This window comes from Selaginella moellendorffii, unplaced genomic scaffold (assembly GCF_000143415.4).
Source record: "Selaginella moellendorffii unplaced genomic scaffold, v1.0 SELMOscaffold_3, whole genome shotgun sequence".
Classification (NCBI taxonomy): Eukaryota; Viridiplantae; Streptophyta; class Lycopodiopsida; order Selaginellales; family Selaginellaceae; genus Selaginella; species Selaginella moellendorffii.
This window is the reverse complement of record NW_003314264.1, coordinates 1,377,821-1,399,774: the sequence shown is the minus strand read 5'-3', so window position 1 is coordinate 1,399,774 and position 21,954 is coordinate 1,377,821. Positions and strand designations below refer to the sequence as shown.

The window sequence follows — 21,954 nt, the reverse complement described above, 5'->3', positions numbered from 1 at the left end:
TTATTTTATACCATTTTGACCTACCTTTGACAGCGTGAGAACGACCTCCACGTTGATAGATGCCGGCGCTACGATCCACCACGTGTCGCGATCCAGCGGACTGGCAGAGCGCATGAAAGTTCGATTCGCATGGGCGCCGAAAGTAAAAGCGAGTGAAAAAATGGGGGGGAATTAAGGTGAAAGTGGGAGATTTTCTACCTTTCCCACTCTCTAAGTATTTCGTTCATCATTTCTCCTGTGCTCTTGGCTTTCTGTGCGAAAGGGAGGAAAGAATCAGGGTTTCTCGCATCCCTTCCTAGCGCGGCGTCACTGGTCTCCAGCGCGGATCAATGCGCCGCCGCGGCCGGATCGGTCGATGTCCGAGCGTGCGCCGAAGCTTTCAGCGAATTTCTGATGCCTAGCGAAGATTTGTGCTGCTGGGAGGAGTCTGTGGCGGCCCAGGGCGGCGGCTCGACGCAGTAAGGCAGAAGCGAGGAAAGGTAAATGCTGGATTTCTTCTCCTTTCCCTTGTTCCTCATCGCAAGAGGACAATGTGCGTAGCCTGGCAATGCGGGTTTAATGCTCGTTCCATGCGAAAGCGCCTGCCAAGAATTTCTTGAGAGCTGCGAGGATTCCGTTTTCTATCACCTGATCACGCACTTTTCCTTGCAGATCGAGAGCTAGGTCTGGATCACACCATGAGCGAGGCAGTAGATATCCCAGTAAGTAGTTCCGGGTTATTTGGTCTTTGTCACAGGCTGAGCGATCTTCTCCTCTAGGAGCTGATCATGTCGCAAAATGGCGACCACATTGCCAAAGAGCCAAATGGTGATGCTACTGGAGATCTAGGAAAGAACACACCGGCTATGGAGAAGGACCAAGGCGATGAAAGCGTCCAGCTCCTAACCAGCAAGCTCACAGTTGCGCTCAAAGAGATTATAAACAAGGACAACTTAGTGAAGCAGCATGCCAAAGTTGCCGAGGATGCGATATCAGGTATGCTCCAATCCTTCATTGAAGCTGATATGAAAGTTTGCGATACTCTTTTGTTCTTCAGGATGGGAGAAGGCAGAAGCCGAGGCCGCCATGTTGAAGCAGCAGCTAGAAAACGCACAGCAACAAAGGCTAGCTCTAGATGAGCGCGTTGCTCACTTGGATGGTGCTCTCAAGGAGTGTGTAAAGCAGCTGCGGACTGGACGAGAAGAGCAGGAGCAGAAGCAAGAAGAGTTGGAGGAGAAGACTAAAGAGTGGGATCGGGTTCGCACGGATCTTGACGCGAGGCTGACGGAAGCGGAAGAGCAGGTGCTCCAAGCAACAGCCGAGAATGCATCCCTGGAGCAGCGTCTAGCCGATGCGAAGGTTCAGGCGGATTTGGACGTGAAGAAGGTGTCAACTAAGGTGGAGAGTCTCGAGAAGGAAAATGCCGCGCTCAAACATGACGTACGTGCGCTGAAGAAGGACCTCGTTGGCCTCAACAATGAATCCAAGAAGGCGTCTGAGGCGGCGAAACAGCAACTCTTGGATTCGTCGCGAAAGGTTTCAAAGCTTGAAGCTGACTGCCAGAGACTAAAGATTCAGCTGCGCAAGAAGACTGCTGGTTCGTCCCCGCACCTACGTGAGGTGGACGTGCTGGATCGGAGAAAGTCACTTGGAAGGCTGGTGAGCTCACCACGAGCTTTCTCTGAAACGGTGGACGACTGCTCTGAAATGAGCAACAAGGATATGGACGACAGGTTTGCGTTGGAAGAAGAAACCAAATCACTGAAGGATGAACTTGCCAAGCGGAACAAAGAGCTCCAGGCGGCAAGAATAATGTGTGCGCGGACTGCAGGCAAGCTGCTCAACGTGGAAGAGCAACTCGCAAGTATCTATGGGGAACAAGACGTCTCCAAGATGGGTCTGAACGGGCACATAGAGGCTTTGAGAAGTTTTGGAGACAACCAGCAGGCATCCCATGGAAGTTGCAATGGAGACGAAGCGGACGCCTGGGCCTCAGCACTGATCACCGAGCTGGCGCAGTTTAAGAAAGAAGATAAGAAACCTGACAAGCTGCTCGACACCACAAGCTTCGAACTCATGGATGACTTTCTGGAGATGGAGAAGCTCACGTCAAATGTGCCACACGAAAATGGTCAGGCACTGGAGAGGAAGGAAAGCGGGAGCCCGAGTCAAAAGGACCTTGATGCCGCCAACGAAGTTATTATCGCTTTAAGAAAGAAAGTGTCCGCTCTGGAAAGTCAGGTTCACAACAACACCGCAGCAAATGGCCATGCACAGGGACAGGTGGATGGGGTACCATCCAGGTATGGAGATGTTGATCAGCTAGCAAACGAGCAAAAGAAGGAACTGGTTCCATTAGCTCGGAAGATTTTCCGGAGTTTAGAGCGTTTAGGACAGGATGGTGGGCTTGAGCACGGGCAGAAGCCACCTTCTGACTCCGAGATCAAAACAGATGAGATAACTCTCGAGGTGCAATGGACAAATGCCGACGTCGATGGTAGTTTTGAAAGGCTGGCTGCTTCTGGCAACGCTCTATTGCAAGGAAATGCCGACTTCTTCAGTTTCATCGCCGAAGTTTGCAACACTTTGGACGTACTCGCTGGCCTGGAACGGGACCGAAGCCCGGAATTGCATATGGAGGCTGCGTTAGCAGCGGCAAACAGCCAGATAGTATTGCTGCGAGAGGAATTGGCTCGTCATCAAGAGAACCTTGCTGCCCTGAAAATTGAGAAGGTGGTGCTAATGGATTCGCTACACGACAGTGCTGGCAAGAATGCTAGTGTTTTGGACGATCTTACCTTGCAAAATCGCGAGATGGAAGAAAAGCTGGCGGCATCAACGGTCTTGGTCGAACAGCTTAAGTCGAGGATATCTGTTCTGGAAAATGATCTGAAGGCTGCAGACGTGAAAGCTCGTGATCAGGTACAAGAACTAAGCAAGAAGTTCGAAGAGAGCCTTGGCAGAGAGATTTGTGCAAAGGAGACAGCTGAGAGGAGCCTCCAGACGATGAACGGGGTCATGGCAGAACTGGAAGCTCAGAGGGAAAAGCTCGACGAGCAGGCGAAGTCTCAGCTTATGAGAATTGAAGTGTTGGAGACTGATTTGAAACGCGGCAGACAGGACAAGCTAGCAACTCAAAAAGACATCGACGCAGTGAACCAGGATATCCAGAAGTTGATGGCGGACTTCGTTCAGCTTCAACACGAGAAACAGGACCTAGAGGAAGCTTTGGCTGAGGCTTCACAGCAGAGGCATGAGGATTCAAACAAAACGAACGTCCATCTTCAGACCATTGACGGACTGGAGGAAGATCTCAGGCGCTTGATGGAGCAAGAACAAGAAAGTAGAAAGTCGCTCGAGGAGACCAAGCTAGCTCTCAACAAGTATCTTTTACGGGAGGAAGCTCTTCACAGGTCTCTCAGTGAGAAGGAAGCACGGTGTATCGAAATGGACCTTTGCCTCGAGAAGCACAAGGATGAGAGGACTTTATTGGAGCAGAAGGCCAGTGAGCAGCTTAAGATGGAGCGGGGCCGAGTGAGTACATTACAGGAAGATATTGGTCGATTAGAGCTTCAGAATGTTAGGCTGGAAGGTAGGCTCTGCCAAAGTAACGAGGAGCTCAAGGCACAGGAAGCGAGTTTTATCAGCTTACAGAGCGAGTTTTACCAGCTGAAGATCGAGAAAGAAGAAATGGAGCAGAGCTTTTCACAGAACGTACAGCAACTGAGAACGAGGATAGCTACGTTAGAGGAGGAGGGCAAGAGATTGAAAGCCGAGCACGCAGATATTCAAGATGGTTTTATGCACGACGTTGAGCGTGTTAAAGGTGACTTCAATCGGTCTGACAAGGAGCTTAGAGAAGTCAGTACCGAGAAAGAACGACTTTGCGTTGAGGTGGAAGGCTTGACAAGGATTGTAGAGGAGTTCAAGGAGAGCTGCTCGAAGCTGGAAACGGAAGTGCTTGCGTTGCAAAGATCAAACGAGGATGTTGAGCAGAAACTGCAAACCGCCACCGACAACCTCAAACGTTTGGAAGCAGAATGTAGCAGACTGGAAAACGAGAAAATGGACCTTGAACACGTTCTGGCCGCAACAAACGAGATCGTTCAGGGTGTCAAGGAAGAATGCAGCAGACTTTCCATAGCGGAGCAAGAACTGAAAGAACTGAAAGCAGAGAAAGAAGAAATCCAGCGACGTGCTAATGAAAGCTTGAAGCAGGTCACTCAGGACTTCCAGACTCTGGAGGCTGACAAGGCGGAACTGGAACACGACTTGGCATTGTCGCAAGTAACGTGGAAGAGTCAGGTGTTTGAAGCTGAAGAATTGGTGGCATCGCTCAGGGCGGAGCTAGCTCTGTCAGCAAAATCGAGGCAGCTCGCAGAAGACCAGCTTGCCGAAAGCTTTTCAGCAAAAGCGGAGCTTCAGTACGAAGTGAAAGCAGCATTGCATGCAGCAAGTCAACTCGAGGAGAGATCAAAAGCTTTAGAGGAGGAGCTTGGGAAGGAACGGTCGAAGAGCCGAGCCGCTGCTGCCGAACTTGATGATCTTCTTCAGCAGCAACTCTCCCGGTAAGAAAATCAGATTAAAACCTTGTTTTTCTGACGCGCAATCTTCTCTTCCAGGACGAAGAACTCGAGCCCTGTCGTGCCTACTCCAGACTCGAGCACCGAAAAGGTAAAACTGTGATCCCTCCCTCTTTAAATCTTATTACGATCTTTTTGCAGAGTGTGGATTTCGCGGCGAAACTGGACGAGTGCCACCGTGCTATCCTCAACCTCGGGGAGCAACTACAGTCTCTCAGCATGTCGAGGAGCTCTCAATCTCCAGCAGCAGCAGCAGAAGAACCTTCAACATCGGAAGAAAGCACCAACAACACCAAACTCAAACCAGACGAAGCGGAAACTTTGGCTGCCAAACCGGCGGAACCGACTCCAGAGCTCGCAACCGAAGGTAGCGAACAAAACGGTGAAAGCAAGGTGTTCGTGCCTAGCATCCCCCTGGAAGGAAGACCACGCTCCAAGTCGACGTCCCCGGCCAAGTCCAAGATACTGAAAGCAGCAGCGGCAGCGGCGTCGGCAAGCAAAGAGCTGGATCTCACCAAGTCTTTGGACATGGGATCGCCCTCGGAGAAGCCCCCCTCGTCGGCATTCAGCCGGTTCTTCCGGGGGAAAGGAAGCAGCAGCAGCAGCCACCATCATCCATGAAATGGAGTTTGATCCGTCATCACAACATCCTCCTTCGCACGCGCCAAGCGCGCGAAACCAGCTTCCGGATCTTTTCGTCGTTGGCTACTCCCAGGAAGAGGTGGTGGTATCACTGCGTTACCAGTCAGATACCCGAGCTCCAAAGACTTCCAGGCTCTTTGCAACCGGGAAAACGAGGCACGGGAGGAAGATCCTCTTCCACTGGAAACTTCCACCAAGATGGACCATGGTAACATCGATCAGGCACCACAATCCGCTCTTGGCCAGCGCCGCCGGGATTAAGTCCCATCCAGTATCTCTCACCTCTCGGCCTCGACATCGTGTACTCTGGTCGGCATTAATGTATGGAGTTGATTGACTATAGTTGACATTTGTCTTTAAACCCTTTTCGTTGACTTTGCTTCACTAGGTTTCTTCGCGACCATGGCTGCTGGATTGATCGCATCGGTAAGCTCTCGGTAGTGCAATGCGATTGAAGTGATCGCCCTCTTGTGCAACAGGGATTGAAGCCTTCGAGCAACCAAGTTGCTGGCCATTCTTTTGAAGGTTTTTTCTTGAGATCCCTTGTTTGTGGCTTTGCTGATTTTGGTTTGCTTTCGCAGAGGGGCATGTCGGCTCGCTCGTCGATGATTCGGGCTGGTTCTACAAGCCGCTGCAAGACGGTGCCAGAGGGGAGCGCGAGATTGAGTTCTACCAACAGTTTTGGTCGGACGAGCGAGTTCCAGACGAGATCAAGGAGTTCTTCCCAAAGTTCCGGGGCTCCGTCCTCGTTGACACTGCAAACTCGCCCACGCCAACAAATATCCTTTGCTAGTTTTGTAGCTTTTCTTTCTTTCTTTCTCCTTGACCTGGCTTGTACGGTATGCCGTGTTAGAGGACGTGACCAAGAGCTTCGACCAGCCTTGCATTATCGATATCAAGGTGCGTGTTTTTCTTCCTTTTTAGTTTTTTGGTGATAGACTTTGGATTTGTGATTGTAGATGGGATTCCAGACGTGGTACCCGGAGGCTGGTGAAGCCTATAGAAAGAAATGCGAGTGAGTTTTAGGACTGGAGCTTCGACTTCTCTGAAAATTTCGATTTTGATGGCTGGAAGCATTCGTGCGCAGGATAAAAGACCGCGAGTCCACAACAGGAACTTTGGGAATTCGCGTCAGTGGGATGCAGGTTTTCAAACGTTTCTTTGTTGAAGCTTCCTTTTTCTCTTTTTATTTCTCCATTTTTGCCAGGTCTATGATCCATCAACTCGCTTTAAATGGAAGGCCGATCGTAACTGGTGCCGGAAGCTCGACAACCACGGCGTAGAGTACGCCATCCGTCGCTTTGTTTCGACAAATCCATTCGATGACGAGAATCCAAACGCACTCTTGGCTTCCAAAGTTTATGAAGCCGCCAAGATGGAGCTCGAGAAGCTCACAAGCTGGTAAAAATCTCTTTTTTTCTTTACGTCTCTCAGAAGCTGAGAATCATCACAGGTTTGAGAAGCAGACGTTCTATCACTTCTTTTCGAGCTCCGTGCTGATAATCTACGAGGACCATGGAGCAGCATCGAAAGTCAGTGTCAAGCTTGTAGACTTCGCCCACGTTACATACGATCACGATACTATCGACGAGAACTACCTCGCAGCCTTGAAGTCCCTGACGAGCGTTTTATCCATGTCACCGTGACGATGACTCCATACTTTTCAGTCGAATCGTTCGCTCAAACTTGGCAGCATAGAGCGCTGGAGAGAAGAACATAAGTCGGGCTACTCCGCGGATCCAGCTCGAGAGTTTTGTGTGCTGCCAGCTCCTCCACGCTCGATCCATGGCCTCTAGAGCAAGCGGCAAGCAATGTGCTCCACGCACCTTCGTCCGGCACAAACGGCATGCTTTCAATCAGCTCTCGGCTTCTTCCCAGCTCGCCAGACCGTCCCAAGGCGTCGATCACGCACAGAAAATGCTCCGGGCTTGGATCCACGCCAAAGTCCGAGACCATCGACGCGAAGCTCTCTCGCGTCTCGTGTTTGAGCCCGAGGTGGCTGGACGCTGCGAGCAAGCTCACGAAACACAGCCCGTGAGGGGAGAAGCCATCCAAAACCATGAGACGAAAGAGCTCCATCGCTAAGTTGGTGTGTGATCCTCCGTCTTGGGCATACGCTGCCACCATCGTGCTCCAAGTTATCGAGTCTTTAATCCAGAGCCCATCAAACAATGCCTTTGCTCGATCGATATGCCCGGTCTGGGCATAGAGACTTAGGATTGCGTTATAAGAGTATACGTCCCATTCGGGCATGCTCGCGAATAGCTCCTCCGCGCGATCCATTTGGCTGTTCTGTGCGTTGGCGGCGACGATGGAGCTCCAGGTGATCAAATCCCGGTGGGGTATTCTTTCGAACGCTCGGTTGGCTTCCACGGCTCGCTCGCTCGATCCAAACGCGAGGATCAGTGTGTTCCACGAGAAGACATTGCGCTCCAGCATGGAATCGAATAGAAACTTGGCAGCATCGCAAGAACCTTTGCTCTGCGCGTGGATGGCCGCGACTGAGTTGCAAGAGATCACGTCCCATCTGGGCATTTTGTGCATGAATCGCTCCATCTTAGCAATATCGCCGGACAAGGATCCCAGCATTGCGTTCCAGGAGACGATAGTCTTCCCGTCACCCATGGCGTCGAAGAGCTCTTTGGCTCTTCCATTGTCGCCATGAAGCGCATAGCCGGCGATCATGGCTGTCCATGCAACACTATCGCGCTCGTCCATGGCATCGAAGAGGGCTCTTGCATCTGCCACACGTCCTCTCTGCGAGTGCGCTGTGATCATGGCCGTCCACGCCGCCATCGTCTTTGCGGGCATTTCATCAAACAATTCCCGTGCCATGTCCAAATCCCCGTTCGCGGTATGTGCTTGAATCATAAGCGTCCACGCGACTGGATCCCATTTCGGCATAGACATGAAAACTTCATGGGTGGTGCTTAAGGTTTCTTTTGAAAACATCTGAAGTGCAATATTCCAAGATACAAGGCTCCTTATTGGCATTCCAAGGAACAACGCTTTTCCACTTTCATAATTTCCATTCACGGCAAATGCAGACAGAAGAGTGTTCCAGCTGACGACGTCTTTTTCTGGGATTTCCTCAAAATACTTATGCACTTTCAAAACATCACCTTTCTGTTTGTATGCATCCAAGACTGAGTTCCAAGTCACAATGTTCGTGGCTGGAATTTTCGCATAAATGCTTTCAACTGTTTCAAAGTGCCCTGTCTGGGCATTTCTAACAATCAGCATATTCCAGGAAACTATGTTTCTTTCTGGCATCAAATCAAAATTACGTTCAGCCTCATCTATGTTTCCTGTTTGATAAAGTGCTTCTAAAACTACAGTAAATGATAGAACACTCCATTGCGGCATTCGATCAAAGCACTCTCGGCACTTATCAAAATGCCCATAATCGGCGATCGCAGAAAGCACCGTATTCCACGAGATCAAGCTCCTCACAGGCATTCGATCGAAGAAGCCTTTAACGCATTCGACAGAGCCCTGCTTGGCATAGACGCCGAGCATCGAATTCCACGACACCACGTCGGGATCGGGCATTCTATCGAAGATTTTCTTTGCCTCGTTGATCTCGCCGCAGTGGATGTAGCCCGAGAGGAGTATACTCCACGAGAAGGCATTGGGCGCGTGGATTCGATCGAAAGCCCTCCTCGCGTCCTCTGTGCTCCCGCACTTCCCATACATCTGGACAACGAGATTGGCGAGAAAAGTATTGGAACACAGATCGCCGGACTCGAGAATGGATGCGTGGATTTGCCTCCCCTTCCACAGATCCCTGGCGGAGTTGTAAGATCTTAGCAAACGCACCAAATGATCAACGGCTGGCATTCATAGGGGCAGAAATCAACGGCTTAGGATTCATGGGATCAGGATGACAAATTTGGTCATATTGCACTTGTTTTCGTGAAAGTTTTCTCTTTGAGAGTACAAAAGAAATCATCCAGGCAGCAGTGCATTGCTATGAGTAATGTTCACTTGCAAGAAAGAGTGAGCTTAAACTCTGGTTCATTCATCATTTGGAGCTCTACAGGGGTTAGACCATGGTAAGAGTTCCCATATTTTCGCTCCTTGTAGTTCTTTTACCTCTAATCTGTATTTAGATTGCTACATAGATTTATGATCACTCCCTGTAAATTGTTTTTGTTTTTTTTTTCTAAATAATAATAGTTGTGAGTGTTTGGAATATGGAAAGGGAATACAGAAATGTGCATATCAATTAGCCCAAAAACTCTAGTTTATATACAGGAGCGAGTGGTCCGGATTGAAATTAATCCGACGGCTACCAAAATCCCATTACGCTAATATTAGTATACGGCATCGTAATTGTACACTTGGCCCTTACATAGTAATAAAAAATGTACTTCATTTCTTCAAGATAAATTTTGTTGTCTTTTTTTTAATAAGCATTTTTCATTCTCCTTTTTCAGTATTTTAGGAATTCTAAATTCTTTCAAGGCCACCTTTTCACACCATGCAAACTTTGTTTTTTTTTATGCAATTCGAGAAAACAAATGTGTTTTTAAATACTAGAGCTGTCTGATTCCAGTATATTCACTTGAGTTTTTTGAACGATTGATTTATGGTTGTGCCAGTGATTTTTAGGAAGCAAAAATATGTGAGGATGAGGAAAAGTGGTTTTGGAGGAAAAAGAAAGAGCAGCTTTCTTCCATCGCTGACAAATTCTGTTTTTGCAGCGCCTCCTGCTCCTGCCACTGATTCTGGTAAGATTTACTTATGTTGTGTGTGGACTTCCTTGTGGATTTGGTGTACTGACAAATCGTTACTTGTATGCTCATTCTCCTTGCCTTTCTATGTGTTTGTTCAAAGCTTAATTGTTTGATCTTTATCAAGCAGATGTGCAAGCTATCTTGGACCAAATATGGAACCAAATACATAGAGCAGGTCAAGAACTTGCTAAGCCAAGTGATTTTAAGGCCAGCTATCCAGACGTTTGCAAAGGGACGGTTTTCCAAGCTCCTTGACACTCGCAAACCTTGCCTTCTCTGGCATTGCCTCGAGGAGCCTTTTCCGGCCTCCAAATACATTCTGGATCAATTGGATATAGCACGTCCTTGCCTGATTCAGGTGGTCGCAATGTTACAAGCTCGGTGTTTCCGGCTCTGGAAAGACTCGAACACTATATGAGATTGCGTTTGGCTCTATATTTTGTTGGTGTTCCTATGGGACGGATTGGATCGGAGGGCTCTGCAGCAGACTTAGATGCGCTGGTTAGCCGGCTAATGGTTCTGTATCCAGGAAACCAGTCAATTCCGATGCGCGTGACGCGGTGCTGCTTCAAAGATGTTCGCCTCAGCAAATTCTTCATCCTAGACAAGTTGAAGGAGGTAGTAGGAAGCATGCCAGGGCCAAGTCAGGTTTGATTTGCGTTCCAGAATGACCTTTCGTTCTAAGTGTTAAACTACTCGAGTTAGTATCCAGTGACTGCGGGATCGAAGAGGTATTTGATCGTTTGATCAAGACGCATAAGAGGGGGCCGATTATACTCGATGAATGCCAGGGGGTGCAGGACACCTTGGTTAATAGGTTTGAGTTACCTACAGCAAGAACAAGATCTCTTTTGGATGTGTCTGTGCCAGCATTGTTAGGGTTTCGCACCAGAATACAGGAGGAGGTATGGTTTTTGTTGCACGCAATGTTTCTGCTACACTCAAACAGAGACTTTCAGTTGCAGTGTTCTCACTTTGGGGGATTGTATGAGGAGGCCGACCTGAAGGATTATGCTAGTCGGATCCTTAAAGATTCCAGCGCTAGTGGTATAGGTTTTTTGTTTCACAATTAGAATCGTTTATTCTGAAAAGGTACCGCAACTGCTTACTTTGTTGAATACGCCAACGAGGTTTCTACTAGATTGTACAGGCCAATGGCAGTTAACACTTTACGGAGTTCGCCACTTCTTGACAGAACAGTCTACAAAAGTGTGAAGGACTTTTTTAGCAAGCTCTTGAAAAACTGAGTCTTATACTCAATTCTATGGATTGAATGCTGCGTATGTTGCCGTCAAGAACCCCAGCTTGAGTTTAATTCAACACGGACTTGCGAGGTTGGATCCCCGTTGGACGCTTGAAATGCAAGATTTGGATTCCTTGAAGGACAAATCAGACACAGGGAATGTTCTACTTGTTGAGGAGCCTCTTGTTCTCCATTCCTTAGGGTACTATTTGACAGTTGGCAAGCCAGCAGGTTTATCGAGAATTGGCCAAGGATATGAAATGATTGGTGGAGATGATTGCAAAAGTAATGGACAGGATGCAACTTGCAAATTTGATCTTGTTCGGGCATGGAATAGTATTCCTTGGAGATATAGCACTAGTTGTCTATTCTCTCTCTTGTCTTATCTTGCCTCAATACACAATCATATGAGTTGAGATTCCACTAGAAGAGTGAAGCTTGTGAAACCAATGAGATACAAGCATAGTAAAGGCTCATATGTGTATGCTGTAAATGCATCATGATATAAGTACATTAAAGGGATGTCCTATGGATAGGTGAATCTAGAGTTGCATCAGATTCTTTGTTTTTCTAGGATATGTCACACGGGAGAGTCAAGGACAAGTCTTAGGGACCAATATTGCTTACTCCACCTCATACCAGCAACATGATGACCCCTATTCCTGCAAGTTAAGACAAGTAAAATGCTTTACCAGGTAAGGAATATGTCATCTGTTGATGTTTTCAATAATGCTTTTATTACCTTGGATCTGAACAAGCTTTTGAAGTTTTTCTTAATGGGTGTCAAACTTTATCAATCTGGAGAAGGTTTATTTTAGGGAGGAAACTTCTATTAAAATAAGTGATTATTACTTGATGTAACACATTTAATCTCTCTACCCTTAACCTAACTGAAAAAGGGGCAATTGCTTAATGTAGTAGTTATTTTATCCCCATTTATCCCTTAAGGTTCTAAAGTAATAATATATCCAAATCTCATTCTATAATTACTTAAGGCAATTAGCTTAATGGTTATTTTATCCATTTATCCCTAAAGGTTCTAAAGATCTAAAGATCTATAGTGACAGTATATCTAAATCTTATCCCATAATCACATGTACTACACCTAAGAAATTAAGGATGATATAAAAAAAGAGTGTTTTTGAGTTTTAATTATAATTTGAATAACATTTTTTAGGAAGGGGAGAATTAAGTTCTTTAATTGTATTGCTAAATGATTTGACTCATTATACTATTCTTATTCTATTATTTTCATGATTGTATCATTAAATGATTGTATTGTTAAGTGAGAAATTTATATATTACTTTACTTCTTTTGTGATTGTTTATTGTAATGTTAATATTGTTATTTGCACATCTTTTATCCATGGTCATATTGAATTATACTCCTTTTAAGTGAAACTTGTTAAGATTTTAAAGCTGTTGTTTATAATTAGTACATGATGGAGGGATAATATAACATATATGATTATGGAATAAAATTTAAATATACCATCAATCTATATAATTATGGGATGAAATTTAAATATATCATCACTATGGATAAATAGGGATAAAATAAACACTAAAGGATTGTCCCTTTTTTAATTAGCTTAAGGGGAGAGAGATAAAGTGCGCTATAAATAATAAAATGAAAACTAAAAAAAATTCAAAAATAAAAGCTAGCCTAAATTTTTATTTCATGAGAAGAACATTAAGGTTATTGATAAAGGTAACATCTTTGCTTTGTTGATTCATGGCTATTTTGTTCATAAATATGCCATTTGAATAATGATTAAAAGTTAAATATAAACTGCATTATATATTTCAGTTTTGGTATCAAGAAAAAATATTCTAAGTTTATGTGGTGTGAAAGAGTGCTTCATGGCCATGGGAGCCATATATATCTTTTCTTTCACTCATTTTTTATGGTATCTTTATCACCATTCTAGGACTGCCAGCTGTACCAATCCATGCCAAGCATGGAAATCGAGGTAAGTTTGTCCTTACAATGACAGCTTATGAGATTCATTTTTTTTCTTTTTGGTTCTTGGTGACAAGGAGTCTCCAACAAGTAAATCAGACTGAAAATCATTTCGCCAGATGTTTGAAATATCATGGATCTTCTGGTGTTCCAGTTGGTTTGTGGCGCATTGTAAATTTCATGGTGATCAGCCATTAGACATAGAAAATCGCATCAAAACAATGATCTTGTTGTATATCACACAAGCGTGTGACATGTATCATTGTTGCTGTCTTATTTGTCCACAAACACTGATCTCTCAAATTCAGAGTTGCTTCAAATGGCCGAACTTGATGTTGTGCTTCACTTTGTTTTGTTTTTTTTTAGTACTGCTCCTTGATAACTTGTAGGAAGAACAATTAGAGTTGTGACCAAAGAGATAGTCACATTGCTGAAAGAGCTTACAAGATTGTGCTGCCCAAAGTCAGCTTTTTTAGTAAGGGATTAGCAGAGAAACAGGCCGTTGGTTCTAAAAGGACAAGGAGGATAGGTGGCAAGGAGATGCGCAAGATGTCTGGGGGATTTGATGAGTGTCTACATGGGCATAATTATTATTATTATTTGGAAAGGCACAGAGATGTTGCCTTAATTATTAATTAAAGTTTTTATATTTGGTTTTGTTGTCTTGCAACCATTGCATCTTCAGCCATTCTTGTTAGCTCTGCTGCTATAGTTTCTCCACACTGTGCTACCATATTTGCAAAGACACCTGGCTTAGAATCTGTTGAAACTTCTGATCAAGGGAAAGTGAAAAACCAGAAATAAAAACACAATGAAAATGTACCTTCTGCCTTGAGAAGATTATAGGGTGAATCATACTCCACAACATGACCCCCTGTATCCAAAACAAGCACCATGCCGCAGTCAATTATGGTGTTGATCCTGTGAGCCACTGTTAAACAAGTGCAGCTCTCGAAAACTTCGCGCATTGTAGACTGGATAAGTCTGTCCGTCTTGTTGTCAATAGCTGCGGTGGCCTCGTCGAGTATGACAATGCGAGACCTTTGATCACAATCCAATCATATACTCAGGAAAGGAAAACTATCAAGAAAAGAGCAAAATGGTTTCTATATACTTACTTTCGTAGTAGAGTTCTGGCCAAGCATATGAGCTGCCTTTCTCCAAGGCTGAAGTTGTTTCCATTCTCTGTAACCTCGCTATCCAATCCATTTCCAATGCTCTTCACCTTTTCCGCGACGTGAACCCTGGCCAGGGCCTCGTACATGTCCTTGTCGCTGTGCTCGGAGAAAGGATCCAAGTTGAACCTAAGGCTGCCGCGGAACAAGACAGGATCTTGCGGGATGATCGATAGTCTCCGCCTCAAGTCGTCCAGCTTAACTTTCTGGATATCAAGATCGTCGATTATTATGGAGCCACTGCACGCGTCGTTCTGGACCATCCGGAAGATGGCAGCGACAAGGCTCGATTTGCCACTGCCAGTTCTTCCCAGAATCCCAAGCTTCTCTCCTCCTTCCACCTGAATGGTTACGTTAATAACATGAGATATCTCATGATCTTATACCGTGAAGGAGATGTTGTTGAGGGCCGGTGATAGATCCTCTCTGTACGCCATGGTGTAATTCCTAAACTCAATGGTTCCTTGGTGGGGCCACTCGTTGGGGACAGATAATTTGCTCGAGTCTTTGCAATCCGGCTCCACAGGCAAATGTGTGTACTCTTGTATACGCTCCACGCTCGTAAACTGGTTCTCGGCTTCTGCACTGCTTCGGACTGTAAACTGGAAAAGTCCCGACAATTTCAGGCTCTGAACCAGTATTATTCCTGCTCAAGGTAAATCTCGGATATAACTTCAGATGATATCAAGAGTTGAATTTCTCTTACCTGCAATTCCAGGAGATATGGAGTTTCGTAGTGCAATCACAAATGCAGCCACCACTGCCAAGTTGAAAATCACCGTCATCTCCATCCTCGTAGCGAACCATCTCGACGCATGCGCGTACATCATGCCTGCTTGGTTGTTTTTGTCTACCAGATTAACAAAACGATCCATGAATCTTTTCTCGGCTCCATAAGCTCTGATAGAAACAACTCCCTGCAGAATTTTTTTAAAACATGAAAACTAGTTTTGGATCCATGTTCTTGAATTAGACTTACTTCAATAGACTCAACCAAATGTGCATAAACGGCAGATCTAGACACTCCATCAAGTCTTTTCACATCGCAGCAAATAGCCACATATCTTTGCCTCATGTATATAAAAACCATAAGGTAAATTGGAGTGACGAGCATAAACCACGGCAAGAGAATGGCAATCAAAGCAAGTGCCCCCAAGCAAGAGCCAACGAATGCGATAACTTGCTGCCAAGAACACAAAATTAGTTAGAAAGAAACTCTGGCATCAGATCACGACTTACTTGCAAAGTAAAAGGTAGTATTTCATCCACTGCTGACTGATCCTTTGTAAACCTGTTGATAATCCTCCCTGTGGGGTTCTGCTCGTTCGTTAGTTGAACTCATGCTCATGAATATACAGTGTGAAGCTTCAAAAGATGAAAACTCACGTGATCAAAAAAGGTGACGGGCGAGCGTAAGATATTCTCAGCCATTTTCGAGTGTAACTTCCTCGCAGCATTGTTTGTGGCTTCAGTAAATAGAGAGACTCGAAGTGAAGCAAAAATGAGGAACCCAACTGCAAGAGCAGCATAAATTGCAACATATAGACCTGCTTGCAAGTTGTATTTTTTATCCGTCCACACACTTAGCCAGTAATCCCCAGCCGTTAAAGCACACTGCGTGATAACAAAGGTTATTCCCACAAGGATGACCAGTGCCCTGAAGAAAAAAAACAAACAGATAGTGAGGAAGTTCATATCGATTCAAGTACTTACCATCCCATTGTATTAAAGTACTCCTTCAAGTCTTTTGCAGCGATTCCTCTACTTGCCAGACTGATCTCTTTCTTGACCAGCGATCCACTAGATCCTTGGAGTTGAGCATTGGTGGTGTTTAGAACCACGGGAGAGGTATGTTCAATCGATTGCTGGGAGCTCTCAAGGGATGATCTAGTGTTGTAACTGACCAGGCCTCGGTTGATCTCCTTCTCGGCCTCGCTGAGATGTAGGGTGGAATACTCGAGGCGGTAAACTTTGTTACACATTGTCAAGCACATCTCGTTGTTGGTGACGATGATCACCGTTCGGCCCTTGAGAACGCCACCCAAGACGTGCTGGATCAAATGCTGTGTTGTTGGAACATCCACCGCCGCAAATGGATCGTCCACAAGAACAATTGGTGAGGCATTGTAGCATGCCCGGGCTAAACTTATGCGAGCTTTCTGTCCGCCACTTAAGTTTATTCCTCTTTCACCCTGGTGACGTATAAAAAGTTAAGAAAAACTAATGGAGGAGGAATCAAGTCTTACGATTTCAGATTCGCTCCCATTTGGGAAGCAAGATGCATCCTGATCCAAAGCACACGCAGAGAGAACACTTTGATATCGCTCCAAATCAAAATCACTGCCGAAAAGAATGTTATTACGAACAGTGTCATTTATTATCCATGGCTGTTGCGGTACATAAACAGCATCTTGTTGTAAACTGTAAGAGCCTCTGAGTACCTGAAATTATTACCAAAAGAAATGAATTTCAAATTTAAATTATTGCATTTCATCAAACCTTTAGTTCGCCTAGCAGTCCCAGAAGCAAAGAACTCTTTCCACTCCCAGTGGATCCCACAATGGCAACTAGCTCACCTTTTCTAGCCTCAAGGTTGATGTTTCTTAGAACTGGTTGACCAAGTTGCCTGCTGGATCCTTTAGTGCCCGAGGGTTCCCAGGTGAAAGAGCAGCTTACTGCCTTGACCGTTGCATTTGCGTGCAATGCAGATTTCTGCAATTATACATTATATTGTAATTGGCGCATTGAAAAAAGTTGTCTGAATTACTTTGGTGTTCTCAACATGGATATTAAGAAATCTCTGTACACGATCCATGCCTATCATTGCTTCTCCAAATATTAAGAACCCTAGCATCAACTTTGTTATGTGAAGTTGAAACGATATTTACATACCTGGTCTTGCTGAGCCGGCTGATTTATACAAGACTCCCAAGAAGGGCAAAACTGTAAATGTACTTTTTGCGTTTAGATTCCCCCCGTGGAGCAAAACATAGACGCCAAAGGTGGCCAAACAAGCTAATGGTACGTAAGCATCCTATAAAGAAAAAATAGTTTGAATCTTGAAAAATAGTATAATAATATATCTCACCCCGACAGCCGTGGCCACTCCCCGCATAAAAGATGCTTTTGCTATCCAGCTTAGCTCCCGGGCCCGAGTGATGGCTATTTGCTTCAAGAATGGCACAACCCAACCATTGTATTTGATCACTCTAATTCCCGTCACCACGTCCCCGACCATTCGGACTCTGGCATCGATGAACACCAGTGCTCTCCTCCTGAGGCTCTTGATCCTCCTCCCAAGTCCAATCTAAAAGACAAAAGCTTTTTAGCTTAGAGAATCTCAGAGGAACTTAACTTGAAAGAATTGTGCCAGGAGAATTATCAGTATCCCAGGAATTGCTGAGATCCCAATCTCATACGCCGCAACACCAGTGATAACCAGCACATCGATGATCAGCACAGCAACTACACAGACACTAGAGATTAGTACAAGAGTTTCTATGACATTTATGATTACCGAAGGGAAAGGCATTCAAAAAGTCCATGAGCTTTTGCATGTCATTCCCGATAATGTTGAGAAGCTGGCCATTGCTTGTGTGGCTGAGCGACACCGCATTCATGACAAGGATCTGCACCATTCAGTCAACTTGAGTCAAAGGACCAGTCAACACTTTCAGTCAAATTTCAACCTTGTTAAACACGGCCATGCACACCGCTGCTCGAATTTGCACGCCAAGCCTTATAAACGCGACCGAGAGATAGCTTTGACACAGCATTTGCAAGAGTGGAAACACGACCGCCGCGAGCAGCAGTACAAACCCTTTCCACCATCTCATGGAAGACGGGTGTTCAACGGTCAGTACCAAAGCTTTGACCGCGTAGACCTGTGACACAGATAAAACAAGATTGTAGAAGAAATTTAACATGGCATTTACCTGTAAGATTCCACAAGCAAGCCACAGAATCCTGGTGGTCATAGCATAACACAAAAGTTTTCTTCCTTGAAACCAGAGCATCACTCTCCATACAGACCCTTTCTTGTTCTTCTCCCTGGCTTTGTTCCAGCGCTTGTCGCTGAAAACAGTGGTCTCCTCTTTGCAAAGATCATATAAATCATCCATCTGGTCACAGCAATGTTAGCTTGAGTTAATGTGATTCAGACAAACTTACCTCTAGAGGCCTTTTGTTCGCAAGGTTAATCAATGGTTGCATCCAATGCCATAGCGCAAGGCTGACAAATGAGGCTCCCTCCTGTGGGTTTGGAGCCATTAAAACTAATACACAACCCCACGAAAACACACTCGAAACGCACAGAATTTTTTCTCCCCGCTCATCGTTCCATCTTTTATACCCTCTCGCCGTATATTCGCACAGATGGCGACCGTCCTGGCCTTGAACCGGCAATCCTCCATTGGTGCTAGTGGCACTGCTAGCGATACTCTAAGAAATTCCAAAGGAAATCGTAAAGTTGCTGTCCTCTTATCATTTGCTAGAGAGCGCTGAGCTTAAGATTCATGTGCTTGACGATAAATGGCGCTAGTGGCATCGATTCAGCACTCCACTAACGCGGCATCAAAAGATTTGCATCCCCTCTAGTGCTCCCTCCAACAAGTCACGTCAGAGAATCTCCCAGTCACAGTCCCAGTCAACTTTAGTCCACGGTCACAGTCCCTTCCAGTCAACTCAAGTAAAACCGACCAAGATTCCATTTTTAAATCTCGTACATCATTCCAATCTCAATTACATTCTGGGGGGCGATCTTGAGCGCCGCCACGGGCATCTGGCAGTTATTCCTTAGGAATCTGTAGATGCCGTCTAGAACCAGCCGCTCGAACCAGCCGCTCCTCTCCTCGCTCATCCGGAAATCAGCCTTTGCCATGACGTGAACAGCGCCGGCGGCCTTTGCTCGCCACAGATCACTTACAAGAGCAGCGCCATCGCCATCGCTATCGAGTTCTTCGTGATCTTCCCGAGAAGCCACGAAGATCGCCAGAGCCTCGATCACGTCGCTCACAAACTCCTCCCCTTCCAGCACGTCCATGTAGCCATACTGGGCCACGCAGCGGTACACCCCCGCGTAGCCGCATCGCTCCAGGATGAATCTTTCGTCCGGGAGAACCGTCCTGACGGGAACGTAGCGGATGGTGGTGAAGATGATCACCTGGTGGAGCGAGCGAACGTTATTTACATAGTGTCTCATGATCGGGGGGACGCCATGGACGAGGTCCGTGTAGAAGAGGCACAGCCCCGGAACTCGCTGCTTGGCCGCTCGAGAGAAGAGCTCGTCGACGCTGTCCACGGTCACCTTGTTGATCATCTCGTAGTCGGAGATTTTCTCGCGGCCGTGGTGCCAACTAAACATCGCCAAGGCCAGGATGACGGCAATGCCGAAAGGAAACCAGCCACCCTCGCGGAGCTTCGTGAGCACTGACGAGAGATACACTCCTTCCAAGGTCCCGTAGACTGTGATGTAGACGAGCGCTAGGATCACTGGAGTTCTCCAGATGATAAGCATCACCAGCGTTATGAGTGAGGATGTGATTAGCATCACCCAAATGACTGCCACACCTGGAAGAGAATCTTGTGTTGGATGAAAGAAAAACCAGAAGGTTTGCGTACCAAAAGCATTGCCAATCTCTGGACCACCTTGGAATCCAAAAAGCACGGCCAGGCAGAGAACCATGAGACAATAGTTAACTTGGGGAGAGTAAACCTGGCCTTCCTTGTCTTGAGAGGTGTGAACCATGGTCACCGGAGGGAAATAGTCGAGAGCTATGGATTGCTTGATGATGGAGAACGCTGCCGAGATGAGTCCCTGGCTGGCGACTATAGCCGCCAGCGTCGACACCACGAACATCGGCCAGTATATGGAACGAGGAAGAAACTTGTAGAATGCCTCTCGGTGGTCGCCTGGATGTCTCACCAGGTATGCCGATTGTCCGGCGTAAGTTAGCAGCACCGAGGGATAGATCATAAACGCGAAAGCAACCTTGGGAGACAAAATCAATCGTTATCATCGATACGATGATATAAAACTTTCGCAAAGCTTACTTGGATGGAGGACTTTGTGAAGTGTCCAAGGTCTGCAAACATTGCCTCGGCGCCTACAAGACGAAGAAAACTTGGAGCGTTGGAAGAAGATACTGAAAGACGAACCTGTTATACAAAGCACGGTTCCACCAAGAGCGAGCCAGCCATCCTTCCCATTTCTCTGAAAGAAGGTGACGATGTAGTGAGGGGAGAGAGCTTTGTAGATCTGGGGGTAATGGATGGCAATGTTGTAGAGCCCGATCAAAGGGGTGGTGACGAGCCAAATGGCCATGATAGGAGAGAAGACAAAACTGACGCACTTTGTTCCAAATCTCTGGAACAAGAACAAGGCGACGAGAACAGCAGCTGAGAGCCAAACCACAGTAGCTGTAGACAAAAAAAAAAGGTATCAAATCAGAAAGCGAGAGAGCAGAATCCAAAACAAGCAATGCAAAGACAAAGCAACGACTGGACTCACATTGGTTTATTTTCGGTGTGGCTGTAGCGATTCCAGCCATGGCTGACAACACTGTAGAACATAAACTTGAGAGTTTGAAAAAGCTAAACATAAGAACCATACCCGAGACGGCAGGAGTAAGAATTCCATCGCCAATGAGCATGCAAGTCCCGAGCATGGCAACGAAGAGCAAGAGCCTCTGAGCGGACTTTCGCCTCTCAATGAAGCGTGCAAAGGCGGTCGGGCTCTCGGCCTCGTTGGTCTTGCTAAAGTGCGAGAGCTTGGAATCCGACAGCATTCGTCCATACTTGTGGCCCTTGATCGTCGTCTTCAAATGCTGGCAAAGGAGCGAGTAGAGCGCAAACGTTCCCCCTATACGGTTCCAAGAGAAACGATCAAACTTTAAAGAGCTTTCCAAGAACAAGGAAAGAAAGTTGCGAAAAAAAAAACCTTCGCCGTGATCGTCCGCATGGAGAACAATGAAGACGTACTTTGCGAGGCCGATGAGCGTGAGCGTCCAGAAGATGATGCTGAAAGTTCCCAGAAAATCCTCGCCCTGCGGCGACTTGAAATTCATGGTGGGGTAGACGTATAGAGGCGAAGTTCCCAGATCGCCATACACAACTCCCAGCGTCTGGTACGCCAGCGTAATCGTTTTCCACTGCCAAAATTCAAGTAGGTACAAAGAATGAATATGCATAGAACAAGAGATCTTCTCTCTCTCTCTCTCTCTCTCTCTCTCTTCACTCACCGATTTTACCCATCGCGTTGTGCTCGATTTTGGGTGGCTTTGATCCGATCCAGCGAGACCACCCGTCTCCAAATCCGTCGACATCGCTCCAGAAAAAATGAATGAATGAATGGAAGAATAGAGGCAATGAATCCGGAGGCATGCAAGCGCTGGAGGAATGATTCTAGAGCCCAAGAATCAAATAACTTTCTGCTAGTTCGAGTGAATCACGACATGGAAGTGCTTGTCGCCGACTACCCATTTTTTCTTGATCCCCTGAGCCAGAAAAAAGGGAACAAAAAAAACGTTCCTTTTTCCTTTCCCGCGAGTGACGGCCACCAGGATTCCACGTTTTCTAAACGCAGCAAAACCACAGCAAACTTCTCGGGCCCGGGTCCTCGATCGAGAAAACG

At 46.2% G+C, this 21,954-nt stretch overlaps 5 protein-coding genes across 7 annotated transcripts; 2 read left to right on the top strand and 3 right to left on the bottom strand.

Moving 5' to 3' along the window:
• The first annotated feature begins 186 nt into the window (after positions 1-186).
• On the top strand, positions 187-5,569 carry LOC112342825 (filament-like plant protein 5). The gene is made up of 6 exons (XM_024665296.1): positions 187-479; positions 652-701; positions 759-975; positions 1,037-4,547; positions 4,602-4,653; positions 4,704-5,569. Exons 2-6 carry the CDS (start codon positions 678-680, stop codon positions 5,181-5,183), a joined length of 4,284 nt encoding a protein of 1,427 aa, XP_024521064.1. The 5' UTR covers positions 187-479; positions 652-677; the 3' UTR covers positions 5,184-5,569.
• On the top strand, positions 5,425-7,301 carry LOC9643435 (inositol polyphosphate multikinase beta). Its single transcript, XM_024665311.1, has 9 exons — positions 5,425-5,525; positions 5,593-5,630; positions 5,684-5,729; positions 5,786-5,983; positions 6,043-6,104; positions 6,164-6,219; positions 6,292-6,349; positions 6,412-6,605; positions 6,658-7,301. Exons 2-9 carry the CDS (start codon positions 5,607-5,609, stop codon positions 6,848-6,850), a joined length of 831 nt encoding a protein of 276 aa, XP_024521079.1. The 5' UTR covers positions 5,425-5,525; positions 5,593-5,606; the 3' UTR covers positions 6,851-7,301.
• LOC9655134 (pentatricopeptide repeat-containing protein At4g02750) lies at positions 6,885-9,044 on the bottom strand. The gene has a single exon (XM_002963178.2). It carries the CDS (start codon positions 9,042-9,044, stop codon positions 6,885-6,887), a length of 2,160 nt encoding a protein of 719 aa, XP_002963224.2.
• A 4,685-nt stretch (positions 9,045-13,729) lies between these two features.
• LOC9643433 (multidrug resistance-associated protein 4) lies at positions 13,730-18,614 on the bottom strand. Of its 3 annotated transcripts, none has more exons than XM_024668611.1 (19): positions 18,495-18,614; positions 18,260-18,445; positions 18,014-18,208; positions 17,842-17,953; positions 17,680-17,789; positions 17,413-17,631; positions 17,217-17,358; positions 17,092-17,171; positions 16,824-17,036; positions 16,571-16,765; positions 16,038-16,516; positions 15,711-15,981; positions 15,564-15,641; positions 15,304-15,507; positions 15,031-15,241; positions 14,711-14,970; positions 14,268-14,665; positions 13,973-14,190; positions 13,730-13,921 (listed from the first exon to the last, which is right to left on the bottom strand). In XM_024668611.1, exons 1-19 carry the CDS (start codon positions 18,591-18,593, stop codon positions 13,794-13,796), a joined length of 3,798 nt encoding a protein of 1,265 aa, XP_024524379.1. In that variant the 5' UTR covers positions 18,594-18,614; the 3' UTR covers positions 13,730-13,793. The 3 variants fall into 3 exon arrangements, with proteins under 3 accessions (XP_024524379.1, XP_024524380.1, XP_024524381.1); XM_024668612.1 differs by having other exon boundaries at positions 13,730-13,918; XM_024668613.1 differs by having other exon boundaries at positions 13,730-13,909.
• On the bottom strand, positions 18,599-21,871 carry LOC9643432 (probable potassium transporter 17). The gene is made up of 9 exons (XM_002963176.2): positions 21,563-21,871; positions 21,262-21,472; positions 20,935-21,183; positions 20,833-20,883; positions 20,481-20,741; positions 20,376-20,428; positions 19,944-20,313; positions 19,049-19,892; positions 18,599-18,764 (listed from the first exon to the last, which is right to left on the bottom strand). The coding sequence occupies exons 1-9, from the start codon at positions 21,644-21,646 to the stop codon at positions 18,599-18,601; spliced, it is 2,289 nt and encodes a 762-aa protein (XP_002963222.2). The 5' UTR covers positions 21,647-21,871.
• Between the last annotated feature and the right edge of the window lie 83 nt (positions 21,872-21,954).